This window comes from Dioscorea cayenensis, chromosome 12, assembly GCF_009730915.1.
Source record: "Dioscorea cayenensis subsp. rotundata cultivar TDr96_F1 chromosome 12, TDr96_F1_v2_PseudoChromosome.rev07_lg8_w22 25.fasta, whole genome shotgun sequence".
NCBI classification, from domain to species: domain Eukaryota; kingdom Viridiplantae; phylum Streptophyta; class Magnoliopsida; order Dioscoreales; family Dioscoreaceae; genus Dioscorea; species Dioscorea cayenensis.
Genome location: NC_052482.1, coordinates 14845864 through 14870326, shown reverse-complemented (window position 1 = coordinate 14870326; position 24463 = coordinate 14845864). Strand labels below are relative to the sequence as shown.

General features: G+C 34.2%; 1 protein-coding gene across 1 annotated transcript; it reads right to left on the bottom strand.

Annotated features, from left to right (window-relative positions):
- Window positions 1–20343: 20343 nt before the first annotated feature.
- LOC120274146 (glutathione S-transferase 3-like) lies at window positions 20344–22918 on the bottom strand. Its single transcript, XM_039280905.1, has 2 exons — window positions 22538–22918; window positions 20344–20900 (listed from the first exon to the last, which is right to left on the bottom strand). The coding sequence occupies exons 1-2, from the start codon at window positions 22856–22858 to the stop codon at window positions 20580–20582; spliced, it is 642 nt and encodes a 213-aa protein (XP_039136839.1). The 5' UTR covers window positions 22859–22918; the 3' UTR covers window positions 20344–20579.
- Between the last annotated feature and the right edge of the window lie 1545 nt (window positions 22919–24463).

Sequence of the window (24463 nt, the reverse complement as noted above, 5' to 3'; positions counted from 1 at the left end):
GTTTAGATTGTAAAACAAGAAAAATAAAGTCCTAGAATACTTCCAGGCTAAGCATGGGCAAAGCATGCCTGTTCTCACGCTGTGCAAATCTTTGGTTTTGATATTTTTGAAACAGTTCAGGAACCACAGGCAAAGCTTAGCCGTGCTTCCCAAAAAAGCACGGTCTTTATGCTCCTTTCACTGTCGTGCTTTTTAATTTCTATTTTAGTTTTGGAAACTCATGAAAAGCATGGCTTGGGAACACAGGGAAAGCATGACTGTGATTTCCATAGATCGGCTTTCCTCTTTTAAAAGCACGAGTTGAGCACGCTCGTGCTCTAGGCAAGCTTAAGTGCGGCTGTTCATCTTTATCCCCTTTTCTTTTAAACTTCGACCATTGATGGCCTTTGTCCTCTGTTTGCTCTCTTTTGTCTTCCCTCATCTCTGTTTTCCCAATGTTTTTCGAGTGTTTTGATGTGGCTTTTACCCACCGATGGTTGATCCCCTCTCTAATTCTTCACTTCTTCCTCATTGCCGATAAGATTTAACCCTCCTTGATTTCCTTGTAAATCTTCTTTGGACTCATGTTCTAAAATGCTTTGAAATATTTTCAATCATGATTTAATGCCATCATAGAACTCATGCCATCGAATCTAGAGCTAGAAACCATGATCTATAACCTAGGGCCTTCTGGGAAGCCGATCTTCCCCGAAGCATGGTAGTGTTTTTCCTTAAGCACGACTCTGCTTCGCTGGCTTACCGAAGTGAGTTTTTGGCAAACACGTCCTAGAGTTTACATGTCCAAGTAAATTCTTAATGAAAGGAAACACAATAAAAGCCAATGAACAACAAATCCTAGGGTTTACATGTCCAAGTACCCATTAAGGAGTTTAGCTCTCCATAGAGCAATACAATGTCAAGAATGAATACTAATAAAAGTGAATACAATCCATAAGATTAACCCCCTTCTTATTCCATGATGATGATCTTTAAGAGTTACTCCTCCTTTTCTCAAGCCATCTCTATTAAGTCTAGGGCACACCTCGGCAAAACGATGTCATCGGCGGCTCTCGCAATAACTATCTTGGAAGGATGCGATGTTGAACCACATAGAAGAGCTCCTTTCACTAAGCCAAAACCTCTCCAAACCCTGCCAAACCTCTCTTCAAAAGATAGGCAAAAAGATATCTTAAAACTGTTTGAGTCTACTCTTTATATTATGAAATCATGCATCCACACCAGCACTCACACGCCCACTTGCCAATATAGATTCTTTCTACAGTGACCTGCTACAGTGTCATCTTTCTCCGAGGCCACATGGCCGGGCACACACACCCGTATGGTAGGTTAGGTGGCTTACTGTCGGCTGAAAATACTGGGATAACTCTTGAAATCTTCACAAAAGCTGGAACATAAGTGAGTGATCACCCTTGTACCCTTCCAACTCATGACTTGAATTGAAATTCCTTGGAAGTTGGCACACACTCCCATGTATATGAGCACGGCTTGTGTCTTGACCATTGTGTTACACAAAAAACCCCCAATAAGTGCCTCAATAACCTATCTTTGCTCCTTATCTCTCTTCATCCCTTCCCAACCCTATTTGCACAAAAGAACACAAATACATAAATATAAGCCATAAAAAACTGATAAAAGTGATGCTCAATGTACATGAAACACACAATAAGATATGTATACACAAGCACTTATTAGTCACTCTTAATGTTATTTCAGAGAGTCAAGAGAGATTGATTAGGGTGTCCTGAGGGAGGTGGGCCTTGAGCAGGAGGTCTAGTGATTATTGGGAGTAGGGACGTGGCTCCAGCTATTCCTTATCACCGACGACACTTACAATCAGTTGGTGCTCGAGGTGTTGGTTACATTTTAGTTATCGCTGGGGACAATAGGCTTCCACCACGTTGACACCATTAAGTTCCAGGTGTTCAGAAGCTTACACTGGATGAGCCTTACTAAGTTCTCCATCTGGTTGGGCTTATATAATGTGGAGTTCACTCGAACTCCTGTATATGATTCTCTACTGATAGCCCGACCGGGTGGAGAGTCCCCTGAGGATACCTGTCAGAGATTGAGTACTGGTCGCACCTATGACCCCCGTTAGTCTAAGGCTACCTTCCTTCGATCTCCAGCACTCAAGTACATCCATTTCCTCCTCATCCATATACTGATAGGTCGGGAAGACAATACTAGCCCCATCAACCAACGCAACTTCAACTTCTTTTTTAGCATGGTGGACAGATTCCATCTTCACTTGGGCTGACAATGATATCCATCTCCCATTAGGGAACTGATCCTCAGATAAGGCACTTCATCGTCGGTCCCTACATCACCCGGCTTGTCCGAGGGATGGCATTTTAGAGTGGACCGACTGAATATGGATAATGGACGACATCACTCGGATGTCCTTGGAGACCCTCCGGTCGATGGGAATGGTGCGGGCTACTAGCACAACTTGAGGGGTTGAGTACCACATTTATGACCCTGCTACCATTACAACCTCCGGAGCTAACTCTTCACCATTTGATGCTATTACCAGTCAGAGATCACCTTAGACACCTCTAGTCTGAGCCTCTTCGAGTCACACCACCCACACCACCTACTCTACTGCTTCATTAAGGTGGCTACAGAAGAGTGTGATCTAAATTGCCGATTACCTTAACTTTCAGTTGTCACCCCCACCAGCATCTCTAGCTGGTCCTCCTCATCAAGTGGGGTTGACACAACAGACTTTGATACATCAGTCTCTACATCCCATTGCCGGCTCCACCTTTGGCATTGAGAGTGACACATTCTGATTTGTTTTTCAGCTACCTTTTATTTCTTATCTTTTGTTGTTAGACTTGAATTTTTTTTTTATTTTTGGACATGTATTTGGTTCAGTTAGCAAGGGGAGTCCCTTGCTAAACTAACATTTTGCTTTGTTTCATTTCAGTCTTTACTTTTGTTTCATTTCAGTTTGTTATTTTTTGTTATCTTCTTTCGATTTAACCTTTACTAGTGTGCTTTATTGTCTATCTCAAGAATTGTGTGATAGAATGGAACTTAGAAATGCACGTTGAAAGCGGCAGTATCACTCTCCATGTTTAGGAAAGTTCTACTAAACTCTTCCCTATTTTTATCCGTCCTCAATTTTATTTGTGTATGCATGCCTATTTGTAAATTGAGGACAATGTACAGTTCAAGTGTTGGTGAGGGTTTTATTTTTGCTCATTGTGATGACTGCATGACTTAGCACGATCAAAGATTGGTTTTGATACAAATTCCTAAATCTAGGGGGACATGAGTGTGTTAGTGTCTTTATTTTGAATCTAATTATAGACTCACTCTTGCTTTGAAAACCTAAGTTCATTCATGTTACCCTAGCTATTGAGCCACTTGTGTTTAGGAATAAGACTTGAGTTTAGAGACCTAAACCTTGTTTATGTAAAAACAAAACATGGAAAGTCATATCCTTTAGGGATGCCCTACCAGTTCTTTGTAAATATTTTTTAAAAAGATGGTAGAAAGAGCTATGTCCTTAGAAGAGTGAAAGCTACTCTTTAGTCAAATTTTGGGCATAACAAGTGTATATTTGATGACCTACCTGGAGAAATGGCTACCTCTGGGGTGTATGAAGCTACTACACACTTAATGAGTTAGAATTAAAGTCTTCTTGGACTAGGTCAATCCAAAAACACATGGGCACACAACTTAGGGGTTTACACACACACACACACACACACACACACACACACATGGTTTTTGGAGTAAGAGTGAAGTCTTTTATTTGAGCATTCTTGATTTTCACATTAACCATTGAGTGTCCCTCTATACTTTGGGAATCTTCTATTCTTATGAGATAAGAGGTCATGCACTCATCTTCTTTTGGAGATAGCTGAGAGAAATTGTTTGAGCACAAATAATGATTCAAGTGTGGGGCATTTGATGAGTGCATTTTACATTGTTATTTTAATTATCTCCAAATTACATTTCTCTTATCTTTTAGCATCATTTGTATATACTCAGTGCTATTCTGGGTATTCTGTTGTTGTTGTTGTGAAGAATGATAAGTTTTATTACAATAGAAGAAGTTTTAAAGCAAAATCAGCAAAAGAATGTCACATGCTAAGTGTTTAGGCAATGCATGGCCTAAGGACAGTTGTGCTTATTTGCCGTGCTTATTGCTGGTCTTCACAAAGGATTCTTCAATGAAGTAAGCAAGGCCACTGTTCCTAGAGCACAGGTGTGTTTCGGAGATAGTATGATTGTGCTCTCCCCTCATGTTTTCCACTATCTTTTAGAAAATATAGAGCACGGTTTCTCTACCCCAAGCACAATCGTGACTTCTGGGGAGCGTGGGTTGAGCACGACCATGCTATACGTGTGCTTTTCACTATCGAGAGACTTATTTATGTCCTGCCGAATTCCCATGAAATTCACAGCCTAAACACGATCATGCTTAGGCCGTTCTCGGCCCGAAAAGTAGCTTTTGCACACCGATTAGGGAATTTGTAAGGAGCTTTTGGTTGGGATTTTCTTCTCTGCTCTTGGTGATAGCTTGGGGAGTTTTGGTCGATCTTCACCACCAATTCTAGGGGATTTGAAGTTGAATTTGGAGGCACATTTTGAAGTGGAAGCTTAGCCATCGAAGAAGTTCCTTGGAGTACATTTGAGAGATCTTGATTGATAGAGTGAGTGATGTGCTTGATTTGCATGAACATATGAGGGGTTAACCATGTTGCTTAGTGTACTTTGATTAACTTGCTTTCACTGGCTATGAATTTTTATAAGTTCTTATGTTAAATCTTGTCTCATATAACTTGATTTGCTTGATTTGCATAGTTGTAGTTGTGAAACTTGACATGTGTCAATTACCATAGTTTTGATTGCTTTACGTGATTGCAAAACTTGACGTATATGAGACTCGTAGTTACAATTGCAAAACTCGACGTATTTGAGAGCCATAGATATGCCATTACTTGTGAGCACACGTAAGAACCCTAAAATGTACCTGATAGTCATTGGAAGCAAGTTCGTACACTAATGCTCTTGGCAATTAGTCCGAGGCATTACTTCTCATTCTTGCAACAAATCAATTTTTGTCCACCTTTTTTTCTCATATGTCTTCTTTTTTTCACTTTAGTTTTATCACTTAACCTACCCATTATTATTAGGCTAGAAATTAAAAGAACAATTACTTCTACGAGTCCCAATCCCTGTGGTTCGACAATCCTACCTCTCATGAGGAACTACTTCATTACTTGTTACTATCCGTGTACTTGCGGAAGTGCGCACCAATGAGCTTGGCCCAATGTTAACACCCAGTTGCCCATTCTAAGAACCCAACGGATGCATAAATCAGTAGTTTATCTACTTTTATGAACTTTTATGAAAAAATATGTATATATATTAATAAATGTCCACCATTAAGAACAAGGAAGTAAAGAAAAGTTCAAAATTACATAATGAAATCAAGGTTTATCATAATTTTAAAAATATATTCAGTACAGAAGAGTCATAGAAACCATTATTAAAAGTTTGATAAATATTAAAGAAGGAATAGAAAAGCTCTTACTTTAATTCTCATTTTATTTTCTAGACCTTTTGTCTCAATATTGTTAACCCTTACCCAATTTTTGGAAAGGTTATAATATATGAGGGTATGATTCTCAAAAATAGGTGATCCCCCTCTAGTTTTATGTATTAGTTTTGTCTTAAGAAAATAATGTAAATAATAACTAACTCTTAATTTGGTTGTGCCACTAGTATGTGAAATTTTACACACTTTTCCTATGTTTTGACCTAGCATGATGTCTATCATAATGCAGCAAGTATTACCCACATCTTCATACTGTCATCTCATTTACTAATGAGTATGAATATCAAGAACTTTAACTCCCTCGTCACCACATAGTTAAGAGACATATGTGCTAAGATAGCGCAAAAGAACTATGAAAGGCTATTCTAGAGGTTATTTAGAGGAACTCTGAAACTCCATTATCATCTATAGATGTCTTAGTGTTTAGTTGTGGATGGGTGAAATCACTTACACAACTGCCATAGTAAGACTTAAGGAACTAGATTCAGTATATTTTGACATATGAGGCATTATTTCCTACACATGTCATGCGAAGTGACTCGAGAATCATTTATATTTATGTCTATGTGTCTATGTATCTCTTTAAATCAATAGGATTTAATCTAATGTTATTATAAATCAACTCAACTTAGTGTATTAATCTTGCGATTCACAAAAAGAAAACATGGGCATTAGAGACGTAATTTTTCTATTAGTGAAAGTCAATATCACTAACGGATTTTGTGATGGAATTCTAATGGAAAAGTTTTTGTACCTTAGAACATATTAGTGATAGAAATTCATATTATCACCAACAGAATATTCTATGGGTGATAGTTTCCGTGGAAAATTCTGTTGGGAAAAACATAGAGATGAAATTTTAGAGTATCACCAAAGGAATTCGATACTATCACCAACAGAATTTTGTATTATCACCAACGAAATTTTTATTATTACCAATGGAAATTTTTATTATCAGCAATAGAATTCGATACTATCACCAACGGAATTTTGTATTATCACCAATGCAATTTTTTTATCACCAATGGAATTCGATACTGTCACCAACGAAATTCAATATTATCACCAATGGAATTTTATACTATCACCAACAGAATTTTGTATTATCACCAATGAAATTTTGTACTATCACCATCAAAATTTTGTATTATTACCAATAGAATTTAATAATATCACTAACATAATTTTGTATTATCACCAACAGAAGATACTATCACCAACGCAATTTTGTATCATTACCAACGGAATTTAATACTATCACTAACAGACTTTTCTATTATTACCAAGGGAATTTAATACTATCACCAACAATATTTTGTATTATCACCAACGGAATTCGATACTTTAACCAATAGAATTTTGTATTATTACAAAAGGCTATAATGAAGGTTGGATAAGAGTTGAATACTGAGCGTAGAAAAATTGATCTTAAAAAACCAAGGAAAATAGGATGACTAAAAAAGATGTCAGCATTACCAAACATATTGGTGGATCGATTCCCATTTTGCTTCATGCGGAGAGGATGGTATACATGATGTCTATTGATTAAAGTTACTTTTTTTATGCTTCACATTTTTCTTTTAATTTTTATGATCATGCATAATTTATTGTAGGAAACATAGTCAAGTTGGAAACCAACATATGGAGAAGTGTTTAATAACACCCACAAACATAAGAAGGGCCTTGGTGATTATATTGATAATAAGTCTAAATCCGTTATTGTAAGTAATTATAATTCATAATTATTTTCTAGCACTAATTCAACTTTCACATATTTTTACAATTATTTTATTATTTTTAATATAGCACTAATGCAAGTTTCATATTTTTGTAGGACTGGTATACTTCTTCAATGAGCTAGAAATATAGTCTCGATGAATCTTGTCATCTTGAATTTGATCAGCAAGTTTGGTGTGATGTAATTGGAGGTATGGAGACTACAGGGACTCATGTATGTGGCTTTGGGACCATGTCACGTGGAAAAATTCTCGTCTCCTACCAATAGTACTGGGGAAGCTACCTCGACAACTTGTAGTCTACTAGTTGATCAAACTCCACATTCTTCCACTGAAATTGATAATTTACAAGAAGAAGTGGTGGTTGTGAAAAACAAACTACAAAACTTGGATGATTCACAAAAAAGTATAGTGCAGAGTGAGAATGAAATCAAGACTTTTTTGTCTCAAATTAAGGAGATGTTAAATCCTACAACGATTGCTCGAAATGCTGGATTTTCTCAACTTGAGACGAGTGATAAAGACCAAGAAGAAGATAGCACTGATGATGGAGTTTGAATGATGAGAAAGTGATTTATAGAACTTGGGTGCTTCATAACTAGTTTAATTGACATATGACTTATATTATTCATGTTTTGGTTATGTATGGATATGTTTTAGATATGAGGAAAGATTGAACTTACTTTCTTTGAATACTATTGAACTTGTGTTTTGTTATAAATAAATTATTTTGTTTATTATATAAAGTTTGTGAAATGATATTGATTACATGTAATGCAGGGAAATGAAGGACAAAAAAAAATATAAAAATAAAAAATACTATCACAGACGGAATTTCATTGGTAACAAAAAACTTTTAGGGATAAAATTCTGTGGGTGATAAAAATTATTGAATATGGAATTCTGTTTGTAATAAAGACATTTAAGGACGGAATTCCGTGGGTGATGAAGACTATCAAAGACAAAATTTTGTTGGTATTAAATACTTTTAGTAATGGAAATCTGTCAGTAATAAGCATTTTTAGAGATAGGATTCTGTAGCTGATAGAGATTATCAGAGATGGAATTTTGTTAGTAATAAACACCTTCAGGGACGGAATTCCTTTGGTAATAAATATCTTCAATGATGGAATTCTGTGTGTTATAAACTATTTCACTTACAGAATTTCCGTTGGTAATAAACACCTTCAATGACAAAAATTCAATTGGTAATAAACACCTTTAGTGATGGAAAATTCCATTGGTAATAAGCATTTTCATTTGACGGAATTTTCGGTGGTAATAAACACCTTAAGTGACAAAAAATTCCGTTGATGATACTTTAATATCACCAACGGAATAGTTTTTTCCGACGGAATAGCATTAGCCACTTGTTTTTCAGCAAAGGAAATTTCCAACGAAATATTCTGTTAGTAAAAGTTATCACCAACAGAATTTTACCTATTAGTGATAGAATTTTCCATCTTTGATAGCCATGTTTTCTTGTAGTGATTAAAGTTTGGTCGAGAACCACTTACTTTTGAGCTTGTAGAGGCAACCCTTACGAGGAAATGTGGCTTTGAGCATTTTAATACATGATCACAGACCATTAAGATAAGTGAGTAATTATTTTCTTTATGTGTTTTCAATTGTAGTCATTTTTTACATTATTAGATGTGTTTTTCTTCAATATCTTTGATAATAATATGATAAGTAAATTAACTAATGTAGGGTCATTATTTGGAGCTGGTAGAGTATTTATATAGACAAAAGAGAGGAATAGTGGGCCTCCTATCACTGGTAAGGTAGCTCCCTGTGATTAAGCCGTCGGGAGAAAAAGAAGTGCTAAGTTTATGAAGTTGGATCCTAGGCTAGTGCCTTCTACATACCTAAAGTCAATTTAGAGATCATCGTCATGTGCATCATCTGAGACACTAGGAAAGAAGGTTAGACAGCTGCCTCAAATTGTTGATTAGTTACTTAAGGTAGTAAATTCATTCATCGAAACATGGCTATTATTACAAAGAAAGATCAATAGGGCTTAGTTGCCATTGACGAAGAGATTTGCACTCTGAGCAATTGGTGTATTAGTTGTAAGTCATAATGATAATGAGGGAGACTATGCTCTTTCATGCTCTAATTCTCCAACCCGAGATACGGAGATACGCGCATCCTTTGGATGCGTATGATGCAATCACCTTGATTGGTTTAGTTTTGTTTATTATTTATTACTATTTTTTTAAATATATTTTTTTAGTTAATTATTTTTTGAATTAATTAATTAATGAAAATAGATATTTTATTTTATTTTCTCTATCTATAATTTTTTAAACCGTATTTGTTGTTCATTTCTAAAATACAAATTACGAATTAATTTTATTTTTGATCGGATTCAGAAGTCCACTTAGAGTAATGTTATGTGCTCTAAACTCATTTCACGAAACACTTGCATGAATGAGGTGGATGCCCAATGGCATCATGTCAACCACCCTCCATCTCTCCTACTCATCATGTTTACAAAATTAAAAATAGAAATGGAAAGTAGCCTTAATTCCTCCTATCATACGACTGAGCATCTCCCATCTGGTGCCACTGAAGCTTGTAGCCTGCCTCCATAGATGAATCCTTGAACCTTGTAGCCTACCGTTATCGCCCGCCAATTAGTAGTTCCAAAGGTCCTCCCTCCTTCATCACTCTCTAGTTTTCCTTTTTTTTCTCCAAGTGCATTTAATTGATTTAAGATCCTTTTTTTTATTTTTCTTTTTTTTTTTGCTTTTTTTTGTAAATTGTTAATATTTTCCGCACCAACATACATTTTTCATCATTCGTATACGACACCAACCACAGTGATCTGGAGTCTTCTTCTACTTCTAAAGCTCCAATAAAACACACATGACTTTCTCTATGACACTATTTGTATTTGTGTGTGAGAACTCTCTCTCTCTCGCTCATTGTGTGTGTTTGTGTTTGTGTGTGTGAGAGGAGTTCATGTGCAGATAGCTTTTGTGTGTGTGTGTGTGTGTGTGTGTAAGAGAGACAGAGGTTAAGTGTGTGTCTATGTTAGAGACAAAGACAGAGAAAAATTAGTGTGTGTGTCTGTGTTTTGTGTGTGTTCCATGCGATTATGTTAGAGGATTAATGTCTCTATGTTTTTTTGGGAAGAGGAGCGGGGCGAACCCACTAGAGACCCCAGGGACGTGCACAAGCCTTGATGGAACAAGTGGGGACAGGGCCGTGCTCACGTGGGCGCTGGAACCACCCGTACACAACCACTATTCATAACTCCCAGAAATGTGCCCTCAGCCAAGAATCGAACTCTCACCACTCGGTGAGAGCTCTATAGGCGACCAGTGTACCAATAGACCCGAAGGTCGTTGGCTTAATGTCTCTATGTTGAATGTGTGTGAGTATGTGTGTGTTCAACTTGTGAGAGAGAGAGAATTAGTGCTTGTGTGTTTCTGTGTATTGAGTGCGTGTCTCTGTGTGTTGAGTGTCTTTGCCTGGGGATTGCTTGTTGGCTATATTTATATTGTTAGCTTTTGTAAATTATGGATGTTTGATGAGTTTATAACATTTATTTTTTTAAAAAAACTATTTTGCATGTATTCTCAAAATTTAATGTAATTGATATAAGAGGGTCATGCTTGTTCAATTATTTTATATGTTATTGTATCATTATCCAATCTAATCATCTCAAAAATAATGTTAGGTTATGAAATCATATATGATTGATTAATTTTTGCTGACTTGGTGTGCTATTTATTTGTATGTTGTTGACATTCATTGATACATTAATAAGTGAATACAAGCATTCATGCAGATTTTAATAAAAAAACTACTTATTCAAATCATATTGGAATTTAGTAAAAAATACTATTGATGCAATTTTTTTTTTTAATATCTTGTAAAGTTATTGTGTTTGATTTAGGTTTTCAATGGTTTGATCTTATTTTAATTTTGTTCAAATGTGAGAAAATAAGAAATGTGTCTTGTGGAATTTCAACCCATTTTATAGAAACCCAAGAGCTTGGCATCAACATATTTTAACACTTAATTAAATTTAAAACCTTTTCAATAACATTATATAATACAATTTATTAATTTATTGTAATTATTATTCATCTATCAATATAGATATAAATCAAGAACAATATGGAAGAGTTGGAAGTTGGGTTTTCTGGGCGAAGGAAGACTGAGACAGAAGTTAGATCTTCTCGCTTAGAAATACGAGACAAAGTAAAATTGGTACAATTGGAAGATTCATCATCTGAAAAAGTTGTTCGAAAGGCTGATATGGTTCTTAATTCTGAAGAAGAAGTTTACAATTTGTATATTGAGTATGCTTGACAACAAGAGTTTTGCATCACCAAAAAAAGTACAATATTGGATGATGATGGATTGTTAAAGTACTACACACTTGCATGTGTAAGAGGTGGCAAAAGAATATCCACAGCAAAAAACTCTTTCAACCCAAGGCTATCTACCAAAATAAATTGTCTGGCCAAGATTAATATCATTGTTGGCAATGATGAACATTTTTACTATTTCTAGTGCTCATTTAGAGCATAATCATGCACTTAGTCCACAAAAATCTTTTTTCCAAAAGTGCAATAAAAAAATGGATGCATATGTGAAAGGAAAACTTGAATTAAATGACCAAGCGTGCATATGTTTAAGAAAAAATTTTCATTCCTTAGCTGTTGAAAGTGGGGGACATGAAAACTTAACATATATTGAGAAAGACTGTTGAAACTTTATTGCAAAAGCAAGGCAATTCAGACTTGGAGTTGGAGATTCTAAGACACTTGGAAATTATTTCTCTCGCATGCAACAAAGAAATTTAAATTTTTTCATTTGACTGATATGGATGAGGAAGGTCACCTAAGAAATGTATTTAGACAGATGCAAGGTCTATAGCGGCATATGAAGCTTTTGGTGTTGCTATTTCTTTCAATACAACATATTTAATGAATAAGTATGCCAATCCTTTTGCTTCGTTAGTTAGTGTTAACCATCGTGGACATAAAATATTATTTGGATATGGTTTATTATCGAAGGAAGATATGGAAACCTGCATTTGCTTGTTTAAAACTTGGTTGGAATGTATGTCAGGAAAGGCCCCTAAGGCGATCATTATAGATCAATGTATGGCTATTCAAGGTGCAATTAGAGTGGTTTTTCCAAATTCTAATCATCATCTTTGCCTTTGCCATATCATGAAAAAGGTTCCCAAGAAACTTGCAGGACTAACGGAATATAAAGCAATAAAAAAAGTTCTGAACAGTATCATTTATGAAGCAATAGATATTCAAGAATTTGAAGACCTTTGGTTGAAGATGATGGACTATAATATTGAAAAAAATGAATGGTTGAATTGTTTATATAAAAATCATCATTGCTCGGCTCCTATATATGTTAAAGGGGTTTTCTGGGCTGGAATGTCTACTACTTAAAGAATTGAAAGCATAAATTCTTTCTTTGATGGTTATGTTGGTCGAACAACATCCTTAAAGCAATTTGTGGATCAATATGATAATGCCTTGAAGAGTAAGGTTGAAAAGGAAAACAAAGTTAATTTTGTTTCTTTTAACTCAAGTTTTCCTATGTTGACTGATTGTCATTTTGAGAATCAACTACAAGAAACCTATACAAATGAAAGTTTTAAGTTGTTTCAAGATGAATTGAGAGGAATGATATATTGCAATCACAATGAGATTGAATTTGATATCAAATGTTCATGTCATTTATTTTAGTTTAAAGAAATTATTTGCAGACAGATATGCAAGATTCTTTATTGAGAAGAATGTAAAAAAGATTCCATCTCAATATATTTTACCCCATTGGAGAAAAGCTATCAAGCGGAGGCATATTTATGTGATAAACTATTATGATGATGCACAAACAAATGAGTAAAAAGTGCGATACAACAAATTATGTTCTCATTTTTCTAAAACTGCTAAAATTGGAGTAGAATCTATGGGAAAATATAATTTTCTATTGCAATGAATTGATGAAGCAATAAGAAGTTGATGGATAATTCAAATTTTTGTGGAAACCTTTCTGATAAAATTCTACTGTCGGTGTTGTTGGAGGAAGATAATGAGCAACATCAATTGAAAACTTAAATGACAAAGTTTTAACCCCTTTGAAGGTGCAGAGTAAGGGCTGACCACTATCAAAAAGGAAGAAGTCAAAAGTTGAAGAAGTAATCAATAGAAATAAAAAAAAAGGTATTTGTCTTTTATATCTTTACCCCTAATTCTATAAAAATTTGGGCCTAGAAAGAGAAATACATAAACTCAAAATGACACTCAAGTTGAAATTTGCACACCAAAAAGTGTGGTAATGTTGTGTTATTTAATATTTATATTCAAGAAGGTATTTCATATAATTTTTTTAATATGTTGGACTATAATTTCTTTTCTTAAGTGGATTCAAACTCTCTTTTAATTGTGTTGAATATACAACCTGGTTCTTCTATAGGTTTCACAAGTCTAGCTAATGAATGGACATCCTCACACATGCAACACAAAGATTGAGGTAATTTCACTTTGTATATATATTACATTTTAAGATATTTCAAAATCGGTTTTTTTTTCTCTCATAAACTTAATTGAGTCATACATCTACATGCATAGTTTTGCAGGCTTCTTTTAGAGGAATTGATGCTCCGTTGAATTTCTGTGTTTATGGAGATGGGTTGATGTTGAAGGATGTAGTTATTTCTTGGGCAACCTGATGCCTCATTTTTTCTCAATGGGTTCTAATAATTCATGAAAGATATTGTTTATTAGCCAACAACTAAATTACGGATTGATGTTGATGAATCATACATCTATAGTCTTATTCTGTGACATTTCTGTTGGGAATCATGATTTAATGGGAAATGATTCTCTGAATTATTGTGGAAAACATATGGATAATGACCATTTCATTTTCACGCTATTTTTTGGGAAAATTATGTAGTGGTCAATATAAAAAATAAATAAATAAATAAATTATTTGCTTTTTATATTTTTTTTAGGTATTTATTCGACTTGAAGTTTTTTTATGTATTTATTTAACTTGAAGTTTTTTTAGGGGTTTGCAGGATCTTTGTGTGTATTGAGAGGAATAGAGAAATTTTGTGTCCCTATGTTCTGGCAGAGTTTTGGGAATGACAAGGGTTTCTATCTTTTGATATGTTTTTCCAGCTTTGTGTATTGGTTTTTTTGGTACTTTTGATTTTTTAAATTTTTTTATAATTTTAAAAAAAATATTTTTTTTTTATTTTTTTTTAAATTTTTTTAATTATAATTATAATTTTAATTTTAATTAATTATTACTTTTTTATTTTTTATTTTTGTGCAACTCATGTTTTGAAATCTTGCTTTTCATGTTATTTTCCAAAAAGTGGATGTCTTCCAAGTTGCAATTGACATTTGAAACATATCAAACAAGATCCAAATATATTGTAATTGATTTATAGAAGTTGGTGTTTCCAAGAGAACAACTATAGATACACATGAAGAACAGTGGCAAGTATGTCTCAATTGAATTTCAAGAAAAAAAACATATAAGAGTTGCATTTGTTATCTCCACTTCTTCTCTAATTCGTACTCTAGTTTCTTCCATTTTTCTTTAGCAGGGACCTTTTATGGTTCAACTTGAAAGCCTACAAGATCCCCGGATTTTGTTGATGGCCTACAATTGCACAAATACAAGACGTTGTATGTTAATGCATAACACCATAACATTTCAATAGAATAACAAGAAAAAAATAATTTACCTGTCCAAATTTAGAATTCTCATCAAGAGATTAAAAGGTAAAGATATACTCCCTCCGTTCCTTTTTACTTGTCAATTTTACCTAATTCACACAGATTAATAAAAGTTGGTTGAACTTAGTTGGTAACCTTATATTTATAAAAATTATATTAACTTTCCAATTTTACCCTCATTTAAAATATGCTTTGAAAAATGTATAGTTAAATATAATTTATTGGAAGTTGTAGAAATACATTAAATATAAAGGGTAAATTTGAAAAAAACAATATTTAATGTTGCACAAAATTTCTAAATATACAAGTAAAAAGGAACAAAGCAAAGCTTCAAAATGTGACAAGTAAAAAAAGAATGGAGGAGTACATCTTACAAGAATGAAAATAGTTCACCAAATTAACAAATAAATAAAATTTTCAAAATAAAATTTCTTTTATTATATCTCTTAACCTCTTATTTTTGAAAAATTAAACAAGATAAGAGCATGTAAATAACTATAATTCTGTAAATAACAATATAAAAAATTTGAAAGATGAATGCTTCAAAAAAAAAAATTTAAACAAGAAAGTTTCAAATCAATCACCCAAATCAAAGCCCAAATTCACCGAATTCAAGCTACCAACATTCACCAAATTCAACCCTAATTAATAAAAAGAACCAAATACCTCCTGAAGCTACCAACATTCACCGAAATCAACCTTCTCTGTGCACAAACTCCACCAGTAATCTCAAAGACTTAGTTAGAGAGTACAAAAACCATAACAGTGATTTGAAACCTAATCAACAATATTGCTTTAAAAAGTCTCAAATCATACCCAACTGAAATTTTGGAAACTAAAGGGTTGAGAATGGGAGCATACTAGAGGAGGAGGGGGGAATAAGCAAGCTGGGATCATGTAAGCCCTAAATTGTAAAGAATGAAAAAAACAACAAAACAAAACAAAAAAAATAAAATCTGGGGGGAGAGAGAGAGAGAAGAAAAGAAGCACTTCCCTTTATAGAAGGCTTGTTTGTGGGCATAGTTCCTTCACATTCAGATGATGGAACATTGAGGAAGAAGAGAGGATGATGAAGGAGAAAGGGGCGAACCTTTGGAAGTACTACTTGGCGGGTGATGGGTGTTTGTTTACTGTGGCAGGCTACAAGGTTTGGGGATTTGTCTATGGAGATAGACTACAAGCTTCAACGGAGCGGGACGAGAGGTGCTCGGTCGTGCACGAAGATGAAGATGAACATGAGGAATTGGGGCTACTTTCCATTTCAATTTTTTATTTTTTAAACTTGATGAGCAGGAGACATGGAGGGCGGTTGACATGGATGGCATTGTGCATCCACGTCATTTTAAATGTCAATGTGTACATATAAGTTTTCAGTATCTATGTGGTATATAAATTCTAAAATGTCCCATTAAAGCAAGTGATGTGTTGTTTGAAAAAATAGGCATTCAAGACACATCATCATCATCATTATTATTATTATTATTATTTTAAATAAAATAATTTTAATAAATATATAAACCAAAATATTATTTTTCATGCAACATCAAATTAAAAAAATTTGAATTTTATTTCTTACTTTTCAAATATAACTATTACAAAGAAAATAAAAGCATAGCAACATATTCATTACTATTTGAGGACTCAATTGCCAAAAATGGAGTACTGGAAGGGTATAATTTGGTGGTTCTTCATGGGGGATGGTTACTAATTCCAAGTGCCATTTTTGATAAAATTATCTTTAATGAGCCGACCCCGTCTTCCCCACAGTGGAAGACTGGCTTGACGAAGAGCTTGTTGATTAGGGAGATGATGAAGATCAACACTTTCAGGCAAAGGATTTTGAAGATGAAGAAAATGTTTTAGAAGAAGATAATCTCCCCTTTGAGACAGAGAAGACATTTACAGGGGGATTTTGTACCTGCTGAACAAAGTGATCCAATTGCTGATTTGGTTGACAAAGAAATGAATTTAGATGAAATAGGAGGAACAATTCCTGGACAGTCCCTAGAAGCACAACACCCAAGGAACACATTCTTCAATTGCAATGCCTGCTCAAATTCATAAGAGTGAAAGCCAAGAAACCTTCCACCTACTGGAATGAAGAAATAGATATCCCTCAACCACCTAGATCTTCCAAGAAAAAAAAATTTCAGAAGACCATAGAAAACTTACATTCTCTTTAAATTATTCCATTCTTAATTCTTGGTCTGATGCTTAATTGCTTAATTATAGTAATACTTGTGGTGTAAAATTCTTGGGTTCTGCAAACCATAATTCTAAATGCTCGAAAATGTTAAGAAATCTAGAAGTAGAGAGAGCTGCTAGCTCCTCTCACTTAGGAGGATCTTATGTTAATCTTGTTAACCAAACTCCCAACACTTTTAAATAAAAGTGTTCCCTTGGATTGTTATAGACTTAGGGAACCCTCCAAATGCCACATAGTTAAAGACTTCTTAATTTCTACCAAAGAAAATATAGTTTGTCTTCAAGAGACCAAACTTTAGGACATTCATACTTCCTTGTGGAATTCGATTGGTGGTCAAATTCTACTTCCTTCAATTATATTCTTGCCACTTGTTTAGCAGGAGGCATAGTTATGGCTTAGGATAATGATTAAGTCAGTAGATCTGTAATACATACAGGATCCTTCTCTCTTACTTTGGAATTCACCGGTCATGTTGACAATACCGTCTAGTTATGTTCAACGGTTTATGGATTGAATGCTAGATCTCTCAAGAGTGATTTCTAGAATGAACTTTGCTTAGTACGAAATTTGAGATCTTCTTACTAGATTATATGTGGGTTTTTCAATGTCATCTTTTTCCTGAATGACAAGAACAAAGGAATTCCAAAACTAGGTGATCTTCTTAATGCCCAAAATATTCTTGAAGAACTTAATCTTGTGGACCCCCTTTTCATGGCAAAGGGTTCACATGGACAAATGGTCAAGAAGACCCATACTAGATCGCTTTCTTCTTGCTCAAAGCTAGTCAACTATCTTTCCAAAGACTTGCCAATACACTTTACCTAGATTTGAGTCTTATCATGCTCCAATTTGCCTAGAGTTTGGGTCACAACCTCTAAGGCCTAGGACCTTTCATTTTGAGAAATCTTGGTACCCTGATGAGAGCCTGGGACCTCTTATTCAAGAATGGTGGAATGAGATCAGCCTGGAGGGATGTGCTGCTTTCATCTTTTCTGAGCTCCGTAGTAATCTAAAAGCTAAAATTCATAAGTAGTCTTTAGAAACTTTTGGGTCCCTAAGGATGTATAAAACATTCTTTACTTTCACTAATGGAATCAATATTCTGGCATGCGTTTCGGTCCAAGGTCTTACTAGGAGTTCCAATAGAACCTTTTGGAAATATTTGTCATCATCAATGTGCATATAACCTTATCATCTTCATAGTGGGAGGACAGGAAGACCTTCGAATCATTAAACTGATCCTTTATCTCTTTGATGGTTCGTCAGGATATACCATCAATTTTTCTAAGAGTTGCCTATGCATTACTAATTATGTGTTTTAGCCAAACACAACCTAAGCTGTAATTTTTAACTACAATAAGGATTACCTCCCTCTTACTTACATAGGGGTTCCACTTTTTGGAAGACGCACTAGGCGATAGGACTGAATGAAATTAATCTTTATGGTTCGGACCAAGCTTACGTCTTGGAAAGATAACTACCCGTCCTTTGGGTGATGTTTCATAGTTCTCAATTCTATTCTAACATCGATTCCAACATACTGTATGTTAGTGTTTCACTTGCTAGCATGGGTAATTAAAGCGATAAACAAGATTCGAAGAAACTTCCTTTGGAAAAGGTTCAGAGCTAGGGTTGAAGGGTTTTTGTTTAATCGCGTGGAAAAGGATATGTAGACCATGTAACATGGGAGGATGGGGAATTCTTAATTTACAAGATTTCAATAAAGCCCTCGTAGGGAAGTGGTGATGGAAAATTTACTCTAGCCAAATTGGCTGCTAGTCTAAAATTATTCACTGCAATTATTTATCTATAGGACCTCCAGGACCATTGTTCCACTAACCACCTGGAAATAAATCTTTTTCTGGGTAAGAATCACACCAATCTTACCTTCTTTTCCACTATGTACCTCCAAAATTGTACAAAATGGTAATTCTACACTACTTTGGTATGACAACCGGATGGAAGGTCGAACCCCCCAAAGACATTTGGCCTAATCTTTTCAATGACTGCAATTTCCCTTGGAAAACAGTTAAACAATTTACGCAAGACCTTCCTTCCCACGAGATACTTTTTCGTACAGCCACCCTTTCTAAAAGGTTGCCTTTCCTTCCATTCATTCCAAACTGTTCTAGTAATCATGAGGATTTGAAGATCTGGAACTTGGAGAACAGCAAAAACTTATCAGTTTGCTCTTTTTATAAGTATCTAATAGATGGTTGTTTACAAAGTGCTCTGTACCCTCAGTTTTGGAAAACTGAATGCCCTAGTAAAATATCTTTCTTCTGCTAGTTAGCAAGTGAGGATAGAATTCTAAATATTGTTAACATAGCCAAAAAAGATTGTAATACACAAAGCGCGACTAATACTTGTGTATTATGCCATAAAGACTCGGAGACAGCAGATCACCTCTTACTCTAGTGTGAAGTCTCTGAATGAATCTGGGTGTTCTTTGAACATATCATAAATTTACACCCACATGCACATTCTCACTCAGAGATCTGGACTTCTTGAATCTCGTCTTTTAGATGATCAGCAGCAAGAATTGTGGGGCCTTATTTCTAAAGCAATTTGCTGGAATATTTGGTTTAAGAGAAACGATCACATCTTTAATTTTCACTTTTAGAATGTTCTTTCTATTATTGTTAAAGTCATTCAAATACTTCTTGCCTGGATTTTTGCAGCTCAGGATCTGCAACATCAACATATACCTTCGAACTCAATACAAAAACTCAAGCGCTCTCTAGACTTCCTGAGCACTCGGTCGGCTGAGAATAGTACCACCACAGAACCATTGACTCGGGAGTGATCCACCCCCCACTTTATCCCTTTGATAGCTGGAGAAGAACTTTGACACCTTTCTAGTGGTCTTCGTCCTCTCAATTGTGGCTTTCTTCTCTGTTTTGTTTGTGTCCAGCTTGTAAGTTTTTAGTGGTGCATCACCCATGGAAAGCATCCTAACTTCTTTAGCTTTGGTTTTCTTCCTTTCATTTGTTCTTGTTGCCGGTCTCTTTGTTTTGTCTTGTAATCGTTTTTTTCTTTTTCAATAAAGTTGTAGTTTATCCACTTTTATTTAAAACAAACATATACTAAGAAAATAGAAGAAAGCAACATTGAAAGAAAATGTCCAATCACAAATGACCCAAGCCAATTGACTAGTCATCCCTGGAAGAAAGCAACATAGAAAGAAAATGCCCAATCACAAATGACCCAAGCCAATAGTCATCCCTGAATTAAGCATCACAGAAAAGACTTATTTTCTACAAGATTTTTATAATATCACATTTAGAAAACACAAACCAATTTTAAAAATTATTAGGTAGTGTCTATTGCGAGAGAATCATCTCATAAATCTTTTTGGGGTCAGTAAGAGCGTTAGAGACACCCTCTCTCTCCATGCACCTCTTTGCCCACGCCACAATCTTGGGACACTCTTCATCCATGCTAAGCTTGGCACATTGCTCAAAAGCATAGAACAACACAATAAAAGGCACTAAAGCAATATCAATGTACCCAAAAGCCTCATCTCCAAAATACTTCTTATCCCCTAGTTCACATTCCAACAACTTGAAGATCTCAACCCACTCTTTTGCAGTCTCATGGTGCTCGCCTTTTCGTTTCCATAGTTTAGATCCACACTCATAAACCTATCACGCACCAGGAAACGAAACAATTTCAACATAAATTGTGTTTGGAAAAAACATAAAATAGAAATATGTACATATTGACAAGAAAATTTTTAAAAAAAACCCCTAAAATTGATTCTTGAATACTAGCAACTCAAATGTTATTTTTTGGATATAAATTGTTTTGCTCTCTAAATGCAAAAGTTTTAATTTTATCATCTTAAAACAGAGTTGCTAGTATTTGTATTCTCTTTCACAAAATCTATTTGTTACTTATTCATATTCTTCAAAAAGATAATAATTTTTAAATATTTTAAAATTGTTAAATTTTTTATTTTTTAATTAGATAATATATATACTGATTTTATTCTCTGGTGACTCAAATTATGTGTAGTGATATTTTCTTCTTCCACAAGAACTTATTCTATATAAAATAACTAGTTTTATTATTTTAAACAGAAATCACAAAGTTAATGTTTTCAACAAAACAACATAAAAAATAATTTGAAAAAACAATATAAAAAAACGTATTATATAAAAAATTGAAATTATAAACCAAAATAGATTATTACATTATACAGCAAGGTTTTCAGACCCAGACCGGGCATCGACCCGAAGAGTAGGTTAGTGGGTCGAAGGGTTCACTAGGGTTGAACCCAGGGTCAATAATTTTTATTAAAAATAATATAATTTTTAGTTATATATAATTAAAAAAATTAAATATTGAAGAATAAAAAATAAAAAAATAAAAACATGAATTTTAAAAATTTAAGTCAGTATTTTATATAAATAAATATTGAAGTATTACCATATTAAAAATGTGAAATACACCAAATAACATAAGAATAAACTAATATAAAATTAATTGAGAAGCATAAAAATATCTACAAGGAAATACACAACTAAGAAATTCACAAAAAAATTAAAATAAAAATATTCCCTTGGTCCTCCCTTCCTTAGTTTTATAATTTTACATAACCCCCAAACATTAATATATTATAAAATAAAATCAGAATTAAAAAAATTTGGTGCAAAACCGGGTTGATGACCTGGCCGGGTCACTGGTCCGATCGCTCCGGGTTGCTCGTTCAACCCCGGTTTTATCAAAATCCGGTTTTATATATTGAACCGGACCAGTTTTAAGGCCAGATCTGGGTCAACCCTGTCTGATCGCCCGGTCCGGTCCAGGTCTAAAAACACTATTATACAGTCACTTGATACAGTTACGAAGGGACTAGTAGTAGAATTATCAAAGTAAACTATTTTTATTTTAGGACAAAATTATTAAATTAAACTTTTTTCGTAACCAATGAAAAAAGTAAAAACACGTACATTAAAAACATGATTACATTTAAAACCCAAATTAAAAATTTCAATATAAGTCAAAAACAAGCATTTGAAAACAAAATTACTCTTATAATTAAAAAAAAATATTTCAATTTTTCTCCAACTCAAATAATAAAAATTAATTTTCACATCTAGTGCATCCAGTGGATCTTTTCTCTTCTCTCTTTTGTCCTCTTTTGAAATTTAGATCTATTTATGTAATTTTTTTATATTTTGGCACTATAAATTATGGATTATTTATTTATTTATTTATTTTTAAATATATGTCGGTTGAAAAGCGCAAACAAGTTTTGAAATGAAAAGAAAAATACCTTTTTGTCCACAAAATCAGCCCAGAAACGAGCGTTTGCCCTTGCATAGGGCTCGGTAGGGAGCAGCGGAGCTTTATCAGGCCAAACCTCATCAATATATTGAACAATGATTAGTGACTGACAGATGGTGTTGCCATTGTGCATTAGCACCGGGATCTGCTTATAAACAGGGTTAGATTTCAACAAGAGTTCACTCTTGTTCTTCAGGTCCTGCACCTTATACTCATAATCAACGCCTTTCTCCGCCAAAGCTATTCTCACTCTTTGCCCAAAAGGACTAATCAAGGAATCCAACAGCACTACTGCCTCTTCATGCGTCATTGGTGAGACAAACCACTCGCTCTCTCTTGTTGCAAACTTGCAATGTTCTTTGGGTGTGTAGAGCGTTCTTATGAAGCTATCACAAGCCCTTTGGGACTGTTCTTTTTCGTCTTTGGGATGTCACTGCTTCCGTCACGGCAATTGGACTTGGTCCAAAATGTTTGGAGCGGATGTGATTGAGGGGGGTCATTTCTCATTGAGAAAAGGATTTGAGAGAGACGTCTGGATTCTTGGGAAGCAAGCAATTTCACTATTTTAACAGTTGACTTGATCAATTTTTATATTTTAATTATTTATTATTAATGTCCCATATTAAAATTTTAAATTCTCATATAATGATATAAAGTGGTTTAAAACAAATAATTTATATGCATATATATATATTTTTTATGAAACTATGCTAATAGCATCAGCTGGAGTGGGCAAGTAGAATAATAACACGTTTCCAAGCCTATGCATAACAAACGATGGGGTTAGATTAAGGGTATGTTTAGATATAGATAGTGATGATGTCACAATTAGAATTATTTTTAATAATAATTTATACTCATATTTAAATGCACTGCCTAAAAATTGGGAGGAATGATATTGTTTGAAAACGAATATATAGTATCAACGTTTTGAAATGACGCTTTCGTGTAGGTAAATATTTAACTAAAAACATATTAAATTAAATAATTAATTATAATTATTAATTAAATAATAATTAAAATGAGTTATTTAATATATATGATTATAATAATTAGAGTGAAATGACACTTTTGCCTACCAAGGAGATTTAATTAAATTAAAATTATTAAAAAAATTTAATAGGCTTAATTTTAACAATATTTCAACCAAACTTTTTCTAATTGGCTAATTTTAGATTGGTGAGGCAATGGTCTTCATAGTAAATTAGTTTTTTATTAAAAAAGAAAAATATAATAGACTCTTCTAAGAGCCGCTCCTTTTTCACTTTCAGCCTCAAGCAAAGGCATAGAAAAGTATCAAAGGCATGAGCCATTGCGCCTTACTTGAAAGGTGTCACCCCTGTTGACACACCCCTTGTTTATATGTACTGCAAGTGTACAGGTTGTCGAAGTAATAAAGTATCCTGGTGAGTGGATAGTCGTATCCACAGGGAATAGTGCTCAGAAACACAAGAATCACTATTTAACTATAGTGAAAATAGTTCAAGAGTGGTGTGAACAATATAAATGCAAATAAAAAAAAAAAAAAATAAGTAAGAGACACAATGAATAATAGGAGTGGCAATCGATTGAAGGTGGGGCACCCGGACATTACTCTCCCTAAGACTATTGTTTCAAGTGCAGGATCTCTCACTATGTCTCCTAACTGAAGTTTAATGAGTCATGGAAATCCTTTAAACACACGGTCCCAAACCAATGGTCAACCGTGACTAACCCTACACTATGCCCCAACAGAAAGGAATATTCTCGACGCCCTCACACTATGTAGAGTTGCAAGAAGCTCTAGGGACTCCAACAGATAAACCCTATTCTCTAATATAGATCTAACCGTTTGGTCTAGGCGAAAGACCCTTAGTCACAATTAAGCACCAGCATTAAGGATTACTTCAACGCTTCACTCTGTTGCTTGCGCAAC

Excerpts from the sequence above, each read along its gene's own strand:
- LOC120274146 (XM_039280905.1), bottom strand. The coding sequence starts at position 22,858 with ATGACGCATGAAGAGGCAGTAGTGCTGTTGGATTCCTTGATTAGTCCT. Across the intron at positions 20,901-22,537 it reads CTGATTTTGTGGACAAAAAG|GTTTATGAGTGTGGATCTAA; the intron begins GTATTTTTCTTT and ends GGTGCGTGATAG.